A 17,302-nucleotide genomic window follows, 5' to 3' on the forward strand; every position below is an offset into this window, starting at 1 on the left:
CATATTCAATGTTTTATATTTTTTAAAAGAATTTTAAAAATAACTTTTTTTAACCTGCACTTATTTTTTTTTCTTTGTCTTCCAGTTGCCTGTCCAGTGGTGCGTGGCCTCTCAAGTTCACGTGATCATTTCTAAGTTGTTCATCTGGCTCCATCTTCTTGATCTGTATTGCCTGAGCATTATCAATAATATAACTCTCTGTGGCAAACATATTTCTCTTGTATCTGGATTTGCCAATGTAAGGGCTTTCATCTGGGGCTTTATCAATTTCAGCATACTAAAAGCAAAATAATAGACTTACGGTTTAATAAGTGACCTCCAAGCAGTCAAACGACATTATTCATTTTATTAGTGGCAAACATGTCACAGAATTGCTCAAGTTATATAAATCCTACATGCCTAGAAGCTGAAAGATATATATTATTCTTTTATTTTCTTCTTAATATACCAAAAAGGAAATTAGAACTAAAAATGGTCTCAAAAGAATTCTTCCTCCTACCACTGAAGAGTGAAAGTTTGGACTGATTGATTAAAGAACTGCCTACAGTTACGTGATTTTTAGCACTGCTTGATCTCTCAAATTGGAAATATGGGTGTTTCATTTTGGTTTCTTGGCTCATACAAGTAAAATCTCAGTCTATTTTTTTTTCCAGATACATGGTATGCAGCCGTCAGTACAATACATTTTAATAATTGAAGTTTTAAAAATGAAATATCATATGATATTGGTTGGAATCACTGGGTCTTAGAAGTTTGGCATTTCCTCACTTGCAGTGACATTATGGCATTTGTACCAATCATGACTGACTAATATTGAACCCAGTGATTACTGTAACAAACCATGTAAGAAGATGACTATTCCATGGTACTGAAGCACTTGTCCCAGACATCTGGATTTAAGGGAACTGATCAACCCATACACCTGGGAAAGATAGCTGAGAGTTAGACGACTGCTTTTGGTAATGGATATGGCTATGAGCAAAGATTCTTTTGAAGTTTTTTTTACCTCTTTAGGATACTGTTCTAACTCCCTGAGCCAAATAATTCATAGATTCAACCAAAATACAGTTTACTCCTCTCATAACAAGAAAGTGGAATGATATCTGATGAAATCCCTTACATGTTCTCACCACCTGCCCTCCCCCATTCCATCCCATGTGGGCTTTTAACTTTGAATTACTAAAAAATTAAAATAACTCACCTCTGATGGATAATAATTTAGTGGCTCAAATTTAGCATCAATTTTATAAAAGGCCAATTCCTGTTCCAGCTCATATTGCTTCTGACATGCTCGTGTTAGTTCTATGGTCTTCTGTTTTAGCTATTGGCCAAATTTGATATGAGACAACATACAGGATCAGTAAGTTAGTATAAAGGTGTGACGATATGGTTAAGTTCTCATCATAAGTAATAATTATATACGTTTAAAAACTCCACAGTAAGCTGCACAACACTCAGAACATTTTATCTTACTTCTAAATTATAAAAAATGAAACACAAAATTATCATTTCATAAGAGATCACGTAAAAGACCTTTGAAGTATATATGCTGTTTCAGGATATAATGAATAATGATTTTTAAAATCTCTTACATTTGTTAAACATGAAAATATTTTGTATCAATTATTTTGTGTAACTGGACTAATAAATACCTGCTTCCTGATTTTCCAATAATTAGCATTAATTTCTTTAACTGACTTTCCGACTTTAACAATAGTTTCAAATTATAAGGGAAAATGATAACTGACACTAACTGCAGAGAAATAAAGAGGAATCAGAAAGATTAAAATAAGAGCTTGGTTTGAATTGTCATACTGTTGTTGCTATAGTATTTGTGGCTAATGGCATCGCAGTTTTAAGTGTTCAGAACATTATTCTTTGTAATAAAGAATAAGGGATAATAAAGAATAAGGGATGTGTAATAAAGAATAAGGGATCCAAATATATAATATTCAATTTTAATAAAGTAATTCTACTATAACTTTTATTCTTAGAAATTTTGGAGCTTGCAGAAGACATATGATCCAATCTAATTCTCTGAATTTATAAATACAGAAGTTAAGTCTCAGATTGGTGAACTGACTTGTCAAAAGTTACGTATTAGATTAGTGTCAGAAACTAAATATTTTATTAACTAACTACTAGTAGTAGCTCCTTTCTACTAAACCAAAGTTTGAGTTTATTTCAAAGATCCACTAAGTGATTTTGTCTTTTTTTGGCCAGTGTCTGATGGTAGATATCAAAGAAAAAAAATGCAGAAAATTTCATTAATATAAAATACAAGCTGAAGAGAATAAAACATAAACAAACACAAACATTTTACAAGGCCCAAGAAATCAAAGTCATGCATGATTTAGCTCACAGTCATCTCCTGATTATCCATCAAAATGCAAGTAACAGCCTAGATAACAGGTAACATTTAGCCAGATACTCAATGTGTGCCAGACATTGTGCTAAGCATTTTACATCTGTTATTGCACTGAATCTTCACAACCACCCAATAAGATGATAAAAGCTGCATAGAGAAGTTAAATAACTTGCTCAGTTTCACAGCTGGTAGTGGAAGAGGCAGAACTCAATTCCAAGTCTCCTGATTTCAAATCCAACACTGCCTATTGCTCCACGCTGCCTTCGATGTACTGCTGCAGGGTGTCCAGCACATTACCCACATTGATATTTTCACTGAACGCTCATAAGTCTTCAAGTCTCAAGAAAGCAACTCACAATCAACACTGTCAACTAATCTTGGGTTCTCTCCTCAAAACTCATTAGCAATAGTGGCAAACAAAAGGCAAATGTGACTGGAATCATAGAGAATACAACTGGTCTCTGCAGGCAAATAATAATAAATAGGCTGTGCATTTCAAAGTACTTTTGTGTCTTTTATAAGCCCTAGGCTTAGCATATAGTAAGCACTCAATAAATGTCTGTTGAAGAAATGCATGAATAAAAGCAAAATAGAAGTCAAATGAACTGGAAAGTAGGCTAGTCGCAGTATTAGCTGTGGATAATCAAGAGTTGACTGCAGGTAACATATTTACCAATCAGAAAATAATTCTTTCCCCACATTCAAGTTTGCTCTCCTATATAAACATCCATTTAAAAAAAAATTCATACACACACAACCACATTTCCCAAGAAGACAAGCCAGTTTCAAAACTTAAAATGTAAGCAAGCATATTAATGCAAGTTATCATGCAAACCCTGAAAAACACAGTATGCAGTTCAGGCCTGGAAGAACTACCTTTAAGGAAGAATAAAGAATCAGCAGAAAAGGGCCTGCAAGAAACCAAGACAAGGGCTAAAGAAGCAAACAGATACTGTCACCTGGAGAATTAAACTGTAATAATACAAGTTGCTCTTTACTGAAAACTTACCATAGGAAGACATTGGCTTTTAGTATTGGCATTATTCTTACATGGACATATTTTATTGTCATTCTGAGTTACAGATTTACTACCTTCCATTACTTAGCTTGATTCATTTCAAATTGTTTTCACACTCATTACCTTATTAAATCCTCACAATTCTGTGAGGCTAGCAGGACAGGTAAATAACCCTCATTTTAAATATAACTAAACTGAAGCACAGGAATTAAATAATTTGCAAAAGGACAAAGAGTAAATTTGGTTAACATGTATTGGTGGCAGGACAGGACTACTTCGGTTTAAATGGCCACCAGAAGACTTATTTCAATGCTACTTTTCTTTTATACATTAATTGGCCTAATGCATAAGCAATTACTTTTTTAAACTGGAAAACTTCACATAATTGCAGATGATATTATCATTAGATATTCTGCAAAATATAATAAAAATGTTTTCAAATGTAAGCTCTTAGAATAAGACCCAGAATTATTTTAGGCATCTAATAGTCCTTGGGACTAACAGAATAGAAAGAACCAATATGAACTGGCAATTTAAAGAAGAAATACAAAATAGCCAATAAATATATATGCAATACTCAACACTCCAACAACTATAAAAATTCAAAATTAAAACAAGATTCCATTTTTTTCTACCATATGTACAAATTCAAAATAATAATATCCACTTGGAAATTGGGTACTTTCTTCCCTGCTGTGGAAATGTAAATTGGTTAGAAGTTTTTGAAGTGTGCATTAACATTTATCAAAATTTTAAATGCAAATTACATGGTAATTCCACTTCTAGTGGTTCATGCTAAAGAAATACTAGTATGAATGCATAAGGTACATATAGACACACACACACACAGATTTTCTCTGTAGTACTGTCTCTAATAGCAAAAATGTGAAAGCAACCTAAATATCCATCAGTAGGAATAGGCTAACTAAATTATGAAGAATACATTTAATGGAACACAACACAGACTTTAAAAAGAGTGAGAAAGCTTTATATATGCAGGTACATATATTTTTTAACTTGGAGAGCTGTCCATGTATGCTGTTTTGTGAAAGTTAAGATGCTGAATAATAATATACAGTTGACTCTCCATATCTGTGAGTTCTGCATCTGTGGATTCAACCAACCACAGATTAAAAATATTTTTTAAAAGGATGGTTGCATCTGTACTGAACATGTATAGATATTTTTTCTTAATTATTATTTCCTAAACAATATATTTATATAGCATTTACAATGACTTAGGTATTATAAGTAATCTAGCAATGATTTTAAAGTATACTAGAGGATGTACGAAGGTTACTTGCAAATACTACACCATTTTACATAAAGGACTTGTGCATCCGTGGATTCTGGTATCCATGGGGGTGTCCTAGAACCAATCCCCCACAGATACAGAGGAATGACTGTATACAGTAACATTCCTTTTTTTAATTACAAAAATATTCAAAGGTATAATATGCATAATTATATATACATTATGTAATTACATATATACTGTATAAGAAGCATGGAAAACAAAACATTAACATCTGGAGAATGGGGTAGGGAGAGTGGACTTTCATTTCTGCTAAATACAGTTGTGTTGTCTAAATTTGTTACAATGAACATACGTTAATTTTGAATATAAATGTGTTTTTACTTTATTTTTATTTTTGTAGAGACAGGGTCTCATTATGTTGCCCAGGCCGATGTTGAATTCCTGACTTCAAGTGATCCTCCCACCTCAGCCTCCCAAAGTGTTGGGATTAAAGGCATGAGACTGGCATAAACATGTTTTTAAATGGTTAATGATAAAAATAACAATGACAGAGAGAAAAGCACAGTCTGACTTCTAACAAAATAGGTATAGAAAAAAAAGCAAAACTTCTGACAGTTTACAAAACATTTATTCACAGCACAAACATATCAATAACATTATAAATAAGCAAAAGAGAAAACTAGGCAACTACAGTTCATAGTTTTGGGATAGTGGAAAGTCTTAAGGTCTGACATTTTGCCAAGGTTTTCAGTGGGCTGACTAATGTGCACCAAGGAATCAGCATAAAGATATTATAAAGTTATTTTATCTTAGTAATAAAAGATGGATTCCATGTCCAAAAAGACTTATAACTCACGAAAATTTGGATAATTTTGCCAGATTGCCTTCTAAATGTTTTTGCCAATGAACAGCCTCACCTACAATGTTGTTTTTAAAAAATACAAATGTCTAGGAGTACATAATGCAGCCCAAGATCCCATCAGTCTTTTAGGAAGCCATATCATCCAGTACATAGTCAACTGCAATTCATAAGCCTTTCATACATATTTCTGTTAAACCACATCTTCCCCATTATATGGTCAGGAAGTTGTATTTTTAGACCCAAGGGCAAAGAATTATCTGTCTTAAGAGAATACAGCCAAAGCAATGTAAAATATGAACTTACCAATTCATTTTTTGTGTTTAAGTCACTCTTGAGTTCCTCACAGCTCTGTTTCTGTAACATGGCCTCCTCTTTCAATGATTTGTTCAATTTATCTTGATTTTTAATTTCCTCAAGAAACCTTGTTTGTTTGCTCTTAAGCTCTTCAGTTTCTATCATCTTTTTTTCTAGGTCTCTTTCCAGTCTTTCTACTTCTTCTGTCAATGAAAATTTAATAGTTTATTTATCATTATATTTCCTATTTTAAAAGGTAAGAATATTTCTCAAAACAATAGCAAAAAAAGTCTAAAATATCATAAACACAATTCTACTTTTAAAATTAGCCACCACAGTTTTGGAAAAAAAAACTATCCTGATCTTGAAATTGATTTATATTAAGAGGCAAGAAGACATCATTTTGATGACATTTTTAAAAGATTAATACTTTACTTCCAAGTATTTAATCCAATTAGTGTGCTGATAAATGAGTTTTTTTCTAGGTGACCTTTGAAAAACATGCAATATTTGATCTGACATTAGTAATTACATTTAAAAGGATGCTGCAAATGCATTTGCAAAATTTTGTATTATCTTAAAATTATTCAATGGCTTTCTGTTACTCTTAGGATAAGATCCAACAGGCTTGCAAAAAGCTGATAAAGCTCTTCATAATTTGGACTCAACCTCCCTCTTCTGCCTCATCTTCAAGCATACTCTACTGCAGCTTTCTTAAAGTGATCCCATTTCTTCAGATTTATGATGTCTCTTCTCACCTATAGGCTTTTATTCACACACTTTCCCTAGAACTGTCTTCCTCTACCTCCTACTGAGCTATTTTGCATCCTCCAGGTCTTAAGTTTTAAAAAAAATATATTGAGAAGCCTGCCCAGGTCCTATCCTGTCGCCACGTTAGATGATTCTGAAGTATGCTCCCACGCTACCCTGAAATTCTGCTTGGCCCTTGTCACACAGGGAGTTGTAAAATGTGATCAAATAGCTTAGCTGTCTGCCTTCCCCGACTAAAGCGTCACAAAAGCAGAAATTACATCTAACTGGCTCACCTAGACTAGATCCTAAGAGCCTAGCACATTAAAGTCTCCTAATTAATATCTGAAGTCATGAAGAAACCGTAAGTAGTCTAACCATTTCCCCCAAAAGTTATCTAGATGACTTTCCTTTGCATTATTAATATTTTTAATGATTCCAAAACATAAACTTCAGAATAACAAATGTTGAGTTAGGGAGATTCCAAACTAATAAAAACTTGCCACGTTTGTCCAGTATTGGATCAAATCATATGAAATTGCCAGTTTTGCAGATCAAAACAGACTAACACTAATTTCAAATGAACATACAGGCTCATTTCCCAACACTCTAAATTGGCTATTTCATACCTTCCTCTTTCTTTCTTTTTTTTTTTTTGAGACAGAGTCTTGCTCTGTCGCCCAGGCTGGAGTGCAGTGGCGTGAACTCTGCTCACTACAAGCTCCGCCTCCTGGGTTCACGCCATTCTCCTGCCTCAGCCTCCCAAGTAGCTGGGACTACAGTCGCCTGCCACACGCCCGGCTAATTTTTTGTCCTTTTAGTAGAGATGGGGTTTGCACCGTGTTAGCCAGGATGGTCTCGATCTCCTGACCTCGTGATCCGCCCGCCTTGGCTTCCCAAATTGCTGGTATTACAGGCGTGAGCCACCATGCCCAGCTCATACCTTCCTCTTTCTTCTCAAACTTCCCATGCACCTTCTTCTATTTTCTCTCTCACCTGATGATCTCACATTTAATTAAGAAAATGACCCCATCAATAAGAACTCCCTATTTTCCCACCACCACAGCAACAAAACTACCCACACCTGCACATATCTTCTCTCCTTTCTGAAGGAGAAAATGTCACTCCTACCAAGGGAGGACATTTTTTCCTTTTTTTTCTCTAATCTCATTCTTTTGTCTTCTCAAGAACCAAAAGAATTGAGCTATGTCTTGTTTCTCCACTCTGCTTTCAGCTTTTTTTTTTTTTTTAGACAGAGTCTCGCTCTGTCGTCCAGGCTGAAGTGCAGTGGCACCACATCAGCTCACAGCAGCCTCTGTCTGCCAGGCTCAAGTGATTCTCCTCTCTCAGCCTCCCAAGTAGCTGAGATTACAGGTGCCCGTCACCACACCCAGCTAATTTTTGTATTTTTAATAGAGATGGGGTTTTGCTATGTTAGCTAGGCTGGTCTCAAACTCCTGACCTCAAGTGATCCACCTGCCTTGGCCTCCCAAAGTGCTGGGATTACAGGTGTAAATCGCTACACCTGGCCTCCACTCCGCTTTTGAATATTCTGTTCATTTGTTTTTTTGTTTTCTGGCTTTGAGGTTTACTGCATTTGTTGTTTCTGCCCATTTCCTGGTCTGGAAGCCACTGGTGAATTTTTTATTTTTTATTTTTGATCTTTTAAAAAAATTATTTATTAAGTACTAGAAGAGACATTGTGGGAGAAAATTTCAAATCTCCAGCCAAATGTCTCCCTCCTATTCATTCTCCAATCCATTATAATCTAGCATCTGTCCCCACCATTTCTTAACTACTCCTGTCAAGATCATTATCATCTGTTGCCAATCTAAAGCACTTCTCTGCTTATCTCACTTAATATCTCAGCAACATTCAACAGAGTTGACCACTTCCTCTCTTGAAAACTTCTCTGGGCTATTTCCCACTATTTCCTGGTTTTCTTCTACCTTGCTGGCCTCTCTTTCTCAGCTTCCTTAGCAGACTACTTTTCTTCCTTCTCCCAGCCACTGCCTGAGTAAGCTGATTTCTATGGAATTTAATGTCATTTTTATGCTGATGTGACTCAACATAAAATTTGTATGGCTAGTCCAGATCTCTTTAAACTCCAGACTCACATTTCTGACTCTTTATTTGACACCTCCACTTAGCTGTCTTACAGACATTTCAAACTGAGTATGTCCTAAACAAACCTCTGAATTCTCCATTTTTATAAATGATATCTCCATCTAGCCACTTACTTGAACCAAAAGACTGGGGATTATCCAATCCATTAGAAAATGCTGCTACTTCTACCTTCAAAACTGATCCACCTATCTTTCATTTCCACATCCAACATGTTAAGTACAGGCCATCAACGTTTCTAACCTGGATCACTCCTATCCAAGTGTCAACCAGGGCTGACTCTGCTTAGCTTTCAAGATCTTGTGACTGCATTCAGATGGTATGGCATAGACTCCAGCCTAGATTACTACACTAGCCTCCTAATAGGTCCCTTCATCTCCGTTTTCCCTGCTCCAAATCATTCTACTATGTATCAAAAATGATGTCCTATCCCTGCTTAAAAATTGTCAATGGCAGCTGGGCATAGTGGCTCATGCCTGTAATCCCAGCACTTTGGCAGGCCGAAGTGTGTGGATCATCTGAGGTTGGGAGTTGGAGACCAGCCTGACCCTGTCAGAGAAACCAGAGAAACCCCATCTCTACTAAAAATTAAAAATCAGCCTGGTGTGGTGGTGTGTGCCTGTAATCCCAGCTACTTGGGAGGCTGAGGCAGGAGAATCGTTTGAACTTGGGAGGTGGAGGTTGCAGTGAGCTGAGATCGTACCATTGCACTCCAGCCTGGGCAACAAGAGCGAAACTGTGTCTCAAAAAAAAAAAATTGTCAATGGCTTTCCACTGCAGCTGAAATAAAATACAAATTCCAAGGTCCTGTGCCATCTCACACCTACCTATGTCTACATACTTTTTATTGAGCTGTCCTCCAGTCTATCTGATTTTCTTTCACTTCCTTAAACTCACAGGGTCTTTTGAACCTCAAAGAACAAGCTGCTCCCTCCCCTTAATGCCATTCTTCACGCGGCTAACCCTCTCTTCTCTTTGCTTTCAGGTTAAATGTCACTCCCTCAGAAAGCCATTCCTCTATGCCACAAAGAAGGCTCCCCTCTGTCACTTTATCCGATTTATTTGCTTTTTGTCTGTCTTCTCTGCCAAAACATAAGCTGCATGGATGCCAGCACCATATGTCTTGCTCCCCATTGTATCCTTAGTGCCAAATACAGTGCCTGGTTCACAGTATACATTCAGTAAATATTTGTTGAATTGATTTATGCTGCCATTTCCTGTGTACATTTTAATAGCATTATAAAGTTCATAATACATATTTCTAGATAACTTCTGAAACTAAATTCCTCCCTCACCCAAATTTATTATTTTTTTAAGTTTAATCTTACCTAAACTGAATCTCTCAAAAGCCTCCTGTCTATCCTGAGTGGTTACTGGCTGACCTTCCAAACTTTCCAGTGAACGGAGGTGGAAAATGGTAAACTGGAGGTAATGAGGAAGGGTCACAACTGGATTTTCAACTAGGATCAGAGAAATCAAATCTTGAAGCGGTTTCAACTTGCTTATATCTTGGAGCTGAAATGATATAACATTAGTATTGGTATAATGTAATTTAAAAATCACAGCATACCTAAAGTAAGTTACAAATCAACTAAATTTAACATGGCAAGGAATCTACTCATGAAACCAATTACCCAAAAGTAGTGGTAATACTTTTGGGTATTTCCAGTATGGAAAGGGAGTATATGAGTATTTATGGTGTATTTGGGCAGTATTAGGCATTTTCCATACACTGTTTCATTTATGACTCCTCACAACAACCTATCATGTAAGTGTCATCTTAATTTTACAGATGAAGAAACTCAGAATCAAAGAAGTTAGGTGACTTGCCCAGAGTTCAAAGCCTGTAAGTGAATGAAACAGGATTTGAATTCAAGTTTGTGTAACTCTCAACTTTGTCTTTTCGTTATACTGATTCAACAAATCAAAAAAATGAATGGTTATAAAAAATATTTTGGCAAATCTTCAGATAACTGTGCTATAATTGATAGTTTATTCAGATAGTTTATTCTCAACCTAAAAATGTTGAGAAACAGTACTCCAAATAGCTAGTACAAATAAATCTTCTCTCCCAAGTGAATGTGCAGCACTCTTCATAATGCCAATGTCAAATATCAACGGGGTGAGGACAGCATACAAAATTAGAAATAAATATTTATTGATTTTCCTATTGCACAGCTGACACTAAGTTGACACTATCTAAGGATCAACTACTTCAGGAATATTTATGGCAAATTTTAGATCTATGGCTACCTCTTCCCATCATCCCACAGCGTCAACAGCTCTAAGGTGATGCTGTACAATGTGGGTTTGGGCTTGGGCTCTGAGGCTCCTGGACTGTCACAGGATAAAATCAGAAAGCATAGGTATTGTTAACAACACGGCATTAAATGAATATTGCTTCTTCTTATTGGCCTCCACTGGTGAAGGCTTAAAGAATATAGCTTTAGACTTATTTAGTGTTTTAAAGTTTTTTTTAAAGCATTTTTCACATCTATCATTTCATCTGAGCCCCCATAATACCCCTGTAAAGGAGGCAGTATAGGGATTATTTTCCCCAAACAGTGAGTTTTAGAGGGATTAAAGAATTCTCCAAGGTCATCGAAGACAATTCTATAGAGACTCATCTTTGAAGTCACATTTTTCATTTTCTATTCTACAACTGATGTTCTTTAAATTATAGCACAATTTTCCCAATTTTAATACAAATTTAAATAAATTAACATTTTACTAAGCAAATGCTTATTAAATACCTTGTGGTGAATAAATACCATAAGAAAATCATAAACTATACTCCAGAGAAAAATATACAACATCATCCAAATATGTAAATCATGATAACAAAGTTGCTCTATTATGAAAAGCCAGTGATCAACCTCTTGTAACACCTAACATCATAATCAAAATAAACTGGTAAATTTGAAATTAAAAGTTAATACTGTCAAAAAAAAAAAAACCCAGAACTTTCTTCCAGGCATTCAGTGATCTGGATTCTGGCACAAAATGTGACTCTGGATAAGGGACTTAACCTGTCCTAGACCTACTCGTTACTACCTAACTCATAGCGATAGAAAAATAATCCCTGTACCACTTTCTTAACAAGAGTGTTATGAGGCTCACATGAAATGATAAATGTAAAAATGCTAAGAGATCAACTCTTGGTTACTATGGAACCCATGCAAAATGAGGACTGCTTGTATTTAATGAATCTAGAAAATCATGGGCTATGTCTGAATCTAGTGTTTAGACAAAGAACTAAAACTTTAAAAGAAGAAATCCCGTTTTAAAAAAACTTAGATATGTTTAATATTTTATTTTCAACAAGTCTAAAATTCCTGCTATTTTGAACAACTTACCGATGATATCTTGTTGCCTTTCAAATTGAGGACTCGCAAAGATTTTAACTTCTTCCCTATCCATACTGGAATATGCTCAATTTCATTTCCTGCAAGGTTAAGCTTTTGCAGATTACACATATTTTCTATGCCTTCAATTTTGCTGGAAAGCAAAGGATAAAATAAAATTTAGTAAGTATAATTATGGAGTCTCTCATTGTATTTTTAGAATAAACAGCCTTAGCTCCATGTGAGATTACTTTTCATAATGATAATTTATCAACTCTTTTCATAAATGAGAACAAAGAAAAGTGGCTAAAGCCAAATTTACCAGAACAGCTAAACTGCCAACCTTTTATTACTATGCCAGGAATCCTATCCATCTTATTATTAGGCTTTGCAACTCCGTAACATAGAAAAGAAAAATTTGTCCATGGCAATCTCACCAACTACTGCGAACAATACTAGCAAACAGCCAGCACAGAGCTGGGAAACTCAATAGCACCCTGTTCTATCTGCTACATTCCTGTCCAAAAGATGTTCTTAATTATTGCCTTAAGTCATCATAAAAAGATTCTACGCCAGCAGGTTATGGGAGCCCATAGATGATACTGTATTTATGAATATAAGTAATTTAATCAGAACTTTTAAATAAAGCATTTATCATACATATTGATGAATTCTGACTGATGAAGCTTTTTCCCAAGTCACTTCCAGTTTATTTGTCAATTTAATTCCTTGGTCAATTTTCGATACCGCACAAATACTTCAGGGCTTCTATCTACACTGGGTAAATATTTCTAAGCTTCTCTACTTTCACTTTTATTTTGCTGAAAATATTTGCATCAGAATCAACTTTTTATACAACTTTTATAATAGGGTTTGGTTCATTAACCATTTTTTTTCACTTTATGTCAGTTTTGTCACATCAGAACTTCTGCCATTGCTATTCATTTTCTTGGCCATTCTATTTACCAAGTCTAACTTGGGGGGAAAGCATACAGATATTAATAATTTCAAGATTTGATTATTGTATCATTTTGTCTATAACAAGTTTTCTATATGCAGTTTTAGCCACTGTCAGTTTTAGTATATTTATTTCTCACAGTAATATTTATTATGAATTGGAAACAAGATTGAGAGCATATTTCTTGTAGCAATGAGCAAAGAACATCAGAATCAAAACAGATTAGAACATCTTGGGGGTCAAAACGGCAAGGTTAAAACATTCTGCTTCATGTCAACATTCTTAACGTAATAAGGTAATAAAATCACAGACAATATCTGAGAAAACTTCCTGTCATAAACTAAATTAAGATGTAATTTGGTGCTCAAAAATATATCTCTTTGATAATGCTAGATGTTTTTCTGTAGTTCAGTAATGCCAAAACATAAAGACAGTTACCTACCATATGTGAAGAGATAGACATTCATTTGATCAATGAATAAGGATAAAAATATCTTGTTTCTGTGTCAAAGGATTCTTTCAGTAATGTGGATAACATTAATCTACCTCTCTAACAAAATTACCTACAATGCTACCTAAAGATTTTGTTATATAACTCACCTGATTTTGTTATAGGATAAGTTGAGTTCACGTAATTTTAACAGCTTGTCCAACTTTTCAATCTTCCCTATTAGATTATAGCTGAGATTCAGTACTTCAAGTTTAATACATTTTTCCAAATTCTCGATATACTAATTGGAAACAAATGAATAAATACTTTACACAACAGATGCCTTGACATACAGTATAATATTTACATACGTGCATCAGGGGCTGTTTGATCAGTCATCAGAAAATAATATACCCTTACTGTTCTCCTGGACAATCCCTTGATGCAGCTCTCCTTGACTAGGAGTAATAACTCTACTCAAGCTACCAAACTCTCCTTGCCCTTCAGTGGACAACGACATTGTCTACACACTAAGAAGCTCAAGACTATCCAACAAGATTTCCCTCACTATCATTCCCTCTACCTCAGTTTTGCTATACCTCTCCCTCTCATTCCCCTCTTTTCTTCCAAAAGGCAGTGCTATGGTTTTAGTTTATTTTCTGAAGATCTTGTTTGCTATAAAATCTATATAACATGTATATATTTAAGCATATATAAATGTTTGCTATAAATTCTATAAAATATGTGTGTGTGTATATATATATGCAAACAAGATCTTCAGAAAATAAACACTGCTAACAAGGAAATAAAGACATCTTGTGACAGAGTGCAAGGCACCAACATGGCAGATTTTGCCAGTTGTGTTCACTACTCTAGCATTACTGCCTGGTGCTAAATACTTGTTGACTAAAAGAATGAGAGTGCAACTGAGGACAGGGTGGCTAATTGTGATTGGGTGGTAACAGAAGGCATCGGCCTAGAGGACAGAATGAGACCCTGTCTCAAAAAAAAGAGAAGACCTCACTAAGTTGAAACCTTAATAACAAGAAGCCAGCTGTATGAACATCTAGGTTGCCCAGGCTGGAGTATAATGGCGCGATCTCAGCTCACTGCAACCTCCACCTCCCGGGTTCAAGTGATTCTCCTGTCTCAGCCTTCTGGGTAGCTGGGATTACAGGCACCTGCCACTACGCCTGGCTAATTTTTGGTATTTTTAGTAGAGATGGGGTTTCACCACGTTGCCCAGGCTGGTCTCAAACTCCTGACCTCAGGTGATCTGCCCACCTCAGCCTCCCAAAGTGCTCGGATTACAGGCGTGAGCCACTGCGCCCAGCTGCTGCTTTTATTTTAACTTATTAAAATACATCTTTCATTAAACACAACTTTTAAGTCTTTATGCATGTTAAATCTGTCAATACTTTTCCTTTGTGGTACTAGGGTATTTGCTTAGGGGGAACTTCACCACTCTAAGATTTTTTAAATATTCTCATATACTCTCTCTAATACTTTTAGAGCATTTCTGTTAGTTGGTTTTTTTTTTTTTGTTTTGCTTTGTTTTCATTTAGTTCCTCACCCTTCTGGAATTACTTTTTGTGAATAATATGTGGTAGAAATCTAAGGTTTTTTTCTTCCAATTAAAGGAATTAAGTTGTCTATTATAATGTGTTCATGTTGTATAGTTTATGAATAAAGCTGTAAACACTCTAGAGCAGAAATTAGCAAACATTTTCTAATTCGGTTTGGCTGTGTTCCCACCCAAATCTCATCTTGAATTCCCATGTGTTGTGGGAGGGACCCAGTGGGAGGTAATCGAATCACAGGGGCAGGTCCTGTGCTGTTCTCATGATAGTAAGTCTCATGAGATCTGATGGTTATTATAAGGGGGAGTTTTCCTTCACAAGCTCTCTTTTTGCCTTCTGCCATCTATGTAAGACGTGACTTGCTCCTCTTTGCCTTCCACCATGATTGTGAGGCTTCCCCAGCCACATGGAACTGTAAGTCCAATTAAACCTCTTCCTTTTGTAAATTGCCCAGTCTTGGGTATGTCTTTATCAGCAGCATGAAAACGAACTAATACAAAGGCCAAATAGTAAATGTTTTTGGCTTGTAGGCCATATAGTCTGTGGCAACTACTAAGCTCTGCTACTGTAGTGCAAAAACAACCATAGACAATATGTAAACAAATAAGTGTGACTGTGTTCCAACAAAACTTTACTTACAAAAATAGCAGGCCTGATCTGGCCTGTAAGCTGTACTTTGCCAACCCCTTCTCTACAGAGTCAATATTGTAGAGAATACTGAGTAATAGAAACCTATTAATTTGGAGATGTCATATACTTCTGATTTAGAATACTCACTGGAAACAATAAAAGGTCTGCCACAAATTAGGCGACATTAGGATAATTTTTTTTCGCAGTTTTAGAGCACAGAAAAGTTTAAAACAGTATCTATGCTCAGAAATTGCTGGTCCTACCTTAAATTTCTTGCCACCATCTTTAGAAAGAGAAAGGTTCAGAGACTTTATTAAGGCCAAATTGTCCTGTTTAGTAAGTTTTTTAATGAGGGCTTCTGTAATATATCGAACTCCTGCATGTGAATCAGCTCCTGAAATTACAGAAACAGATCATCATCAGTAGAGGAAAGACATGAATATCACAAAGAACAAGTCGTTTTGATGTTATATAACAAAAACAAAAATTAAGCCATGCATATACCAAGAAAAGCTGGCTATTTCTAATCATAATGTTTTAATAATGTTTTACTTCATAGCATTTCATAACTATAATGAGGATGACAATGGTTATATACACTATAAATATTTGCTGTGTGCCAAGCTTTGGGCTAAATGGTTTACATTTTTAAAATTTAATTTATACAACAAACCTTTGAGATAGAAATTACTAATATCATCACTTATTTACAAAACATCATTTGCTCAAGATCCTACAGCTAATTAAGGCACAAATCCAGAACTTAAACCCAGAGGAATATAAAACTTGCACTTTTAACTATATGAAGTTTTTTTTAGCAATATTTTCATATTAGTTTTTAAAAATAAACTGGTAATAGTTGTTTGTTTTTTAGAAAATTCCAATCTAAAGTTCAGAAACACTGAAATTCTTAAATATATTTTCCTATTTTTTTTTATGGTGAGAAACTCTAAATTTGTTGTTTTTTTAAATAGAGAAAATCACAACATATTGTACAGAGCTAGAGTAGTCACTTGAGGGATGGCAAATCTGGTCTTATAACGTTCCTGGATATTGTTGTCAAAGACTGTTAATGCCATATTACATTTTACAAAAGTAGCCCTAAAACCAAAATCATCTCTTGGTTCTTGCCTTATGAGTCAGAAAAAATTAATCCTGGGTTGAGATCCAGGCTGTGAGTCAAAGATTCCCTAAGATTATTTATAAGTTAGTATTAAATTTATTTTGGTTCAAAATAAAATGATTTTTAAATTTAACTTGGCTTGTTCTGGGAAAGAAAATTAATATTTGATTAATATTCTAAATTTGATAATATTCTAAAATATCAATCATATTAGAAATAACAATATGCCAACTAGCAGTAAATATATAGCATAAACCCAATGTTGTTAATGCTTACTAATAAAACGTGATTAGAGTTTAATGGCTATTATTTCACGACTTACCAAAGAATAACTTACTTTTGAAGTCAAATGCTCTACCACTAAGCTATACCCCCATCAATGTACTTTTGAGAACCGATTCCTAGACTAACAGAATGCTTTTAAAAAGAAACTACCATCAGAGTGAACAGGCAACCTACAGAATGGGAGAAAATTTTTGCAATCTACTCATCTGACAAAGGGCTAATATCCAGAATCTACAAAGAACTCAAACAAATATACAAGAAAAAAACAAACAACCCNT

General features: G+C 35.0%; 1 protein-coding gene across 1 annotated transcript in view; it reads right to left on the reverse strand.

The window, feature by feature from the left end:
• CNTRL (centriolin) overlaps positions 1-17,302 on the reverse strand; it is a 97,674-nt gene that overhangs the window by 65,346 nt on the left and 15,026 nt on the right. Inside the window, 7 exon segments of the mRNA XM_017884217.1 lie at positions 55-277; positions 1,202-1,321; positions 5,810-6,003; positions 10,003-10,189; positions 12,031-12,172; positions 13,577-13,707; positions 15,880-16,010. Of these exon segments, the coding sequence (XP_017739706.1) occupies positions 55-277; positions 1,202-1,321; positions 5,810-6,003; positions 10,003-10,189; positions 12,031-12,172; positions 13,577-13,707; positions 15,880-16,010 (1,128 nt within the window).

This window comes from Rhinopithecus bieti, unplaced genomic scaffold (genome assembly GCF_001698545.2).
Source record: "Rhinopithecus bieti isolate Rb0 unplaced genomic scaffold, ASM169854v2 scaffold_13710, whole genome shotgun sequence".
Lineage (NCBI taxonomy): Eukaryota > Metazoa > Chordata > Mammalia > Primates > Cercopithecidae > Rhinopithecus > Rhinopithecus bieti.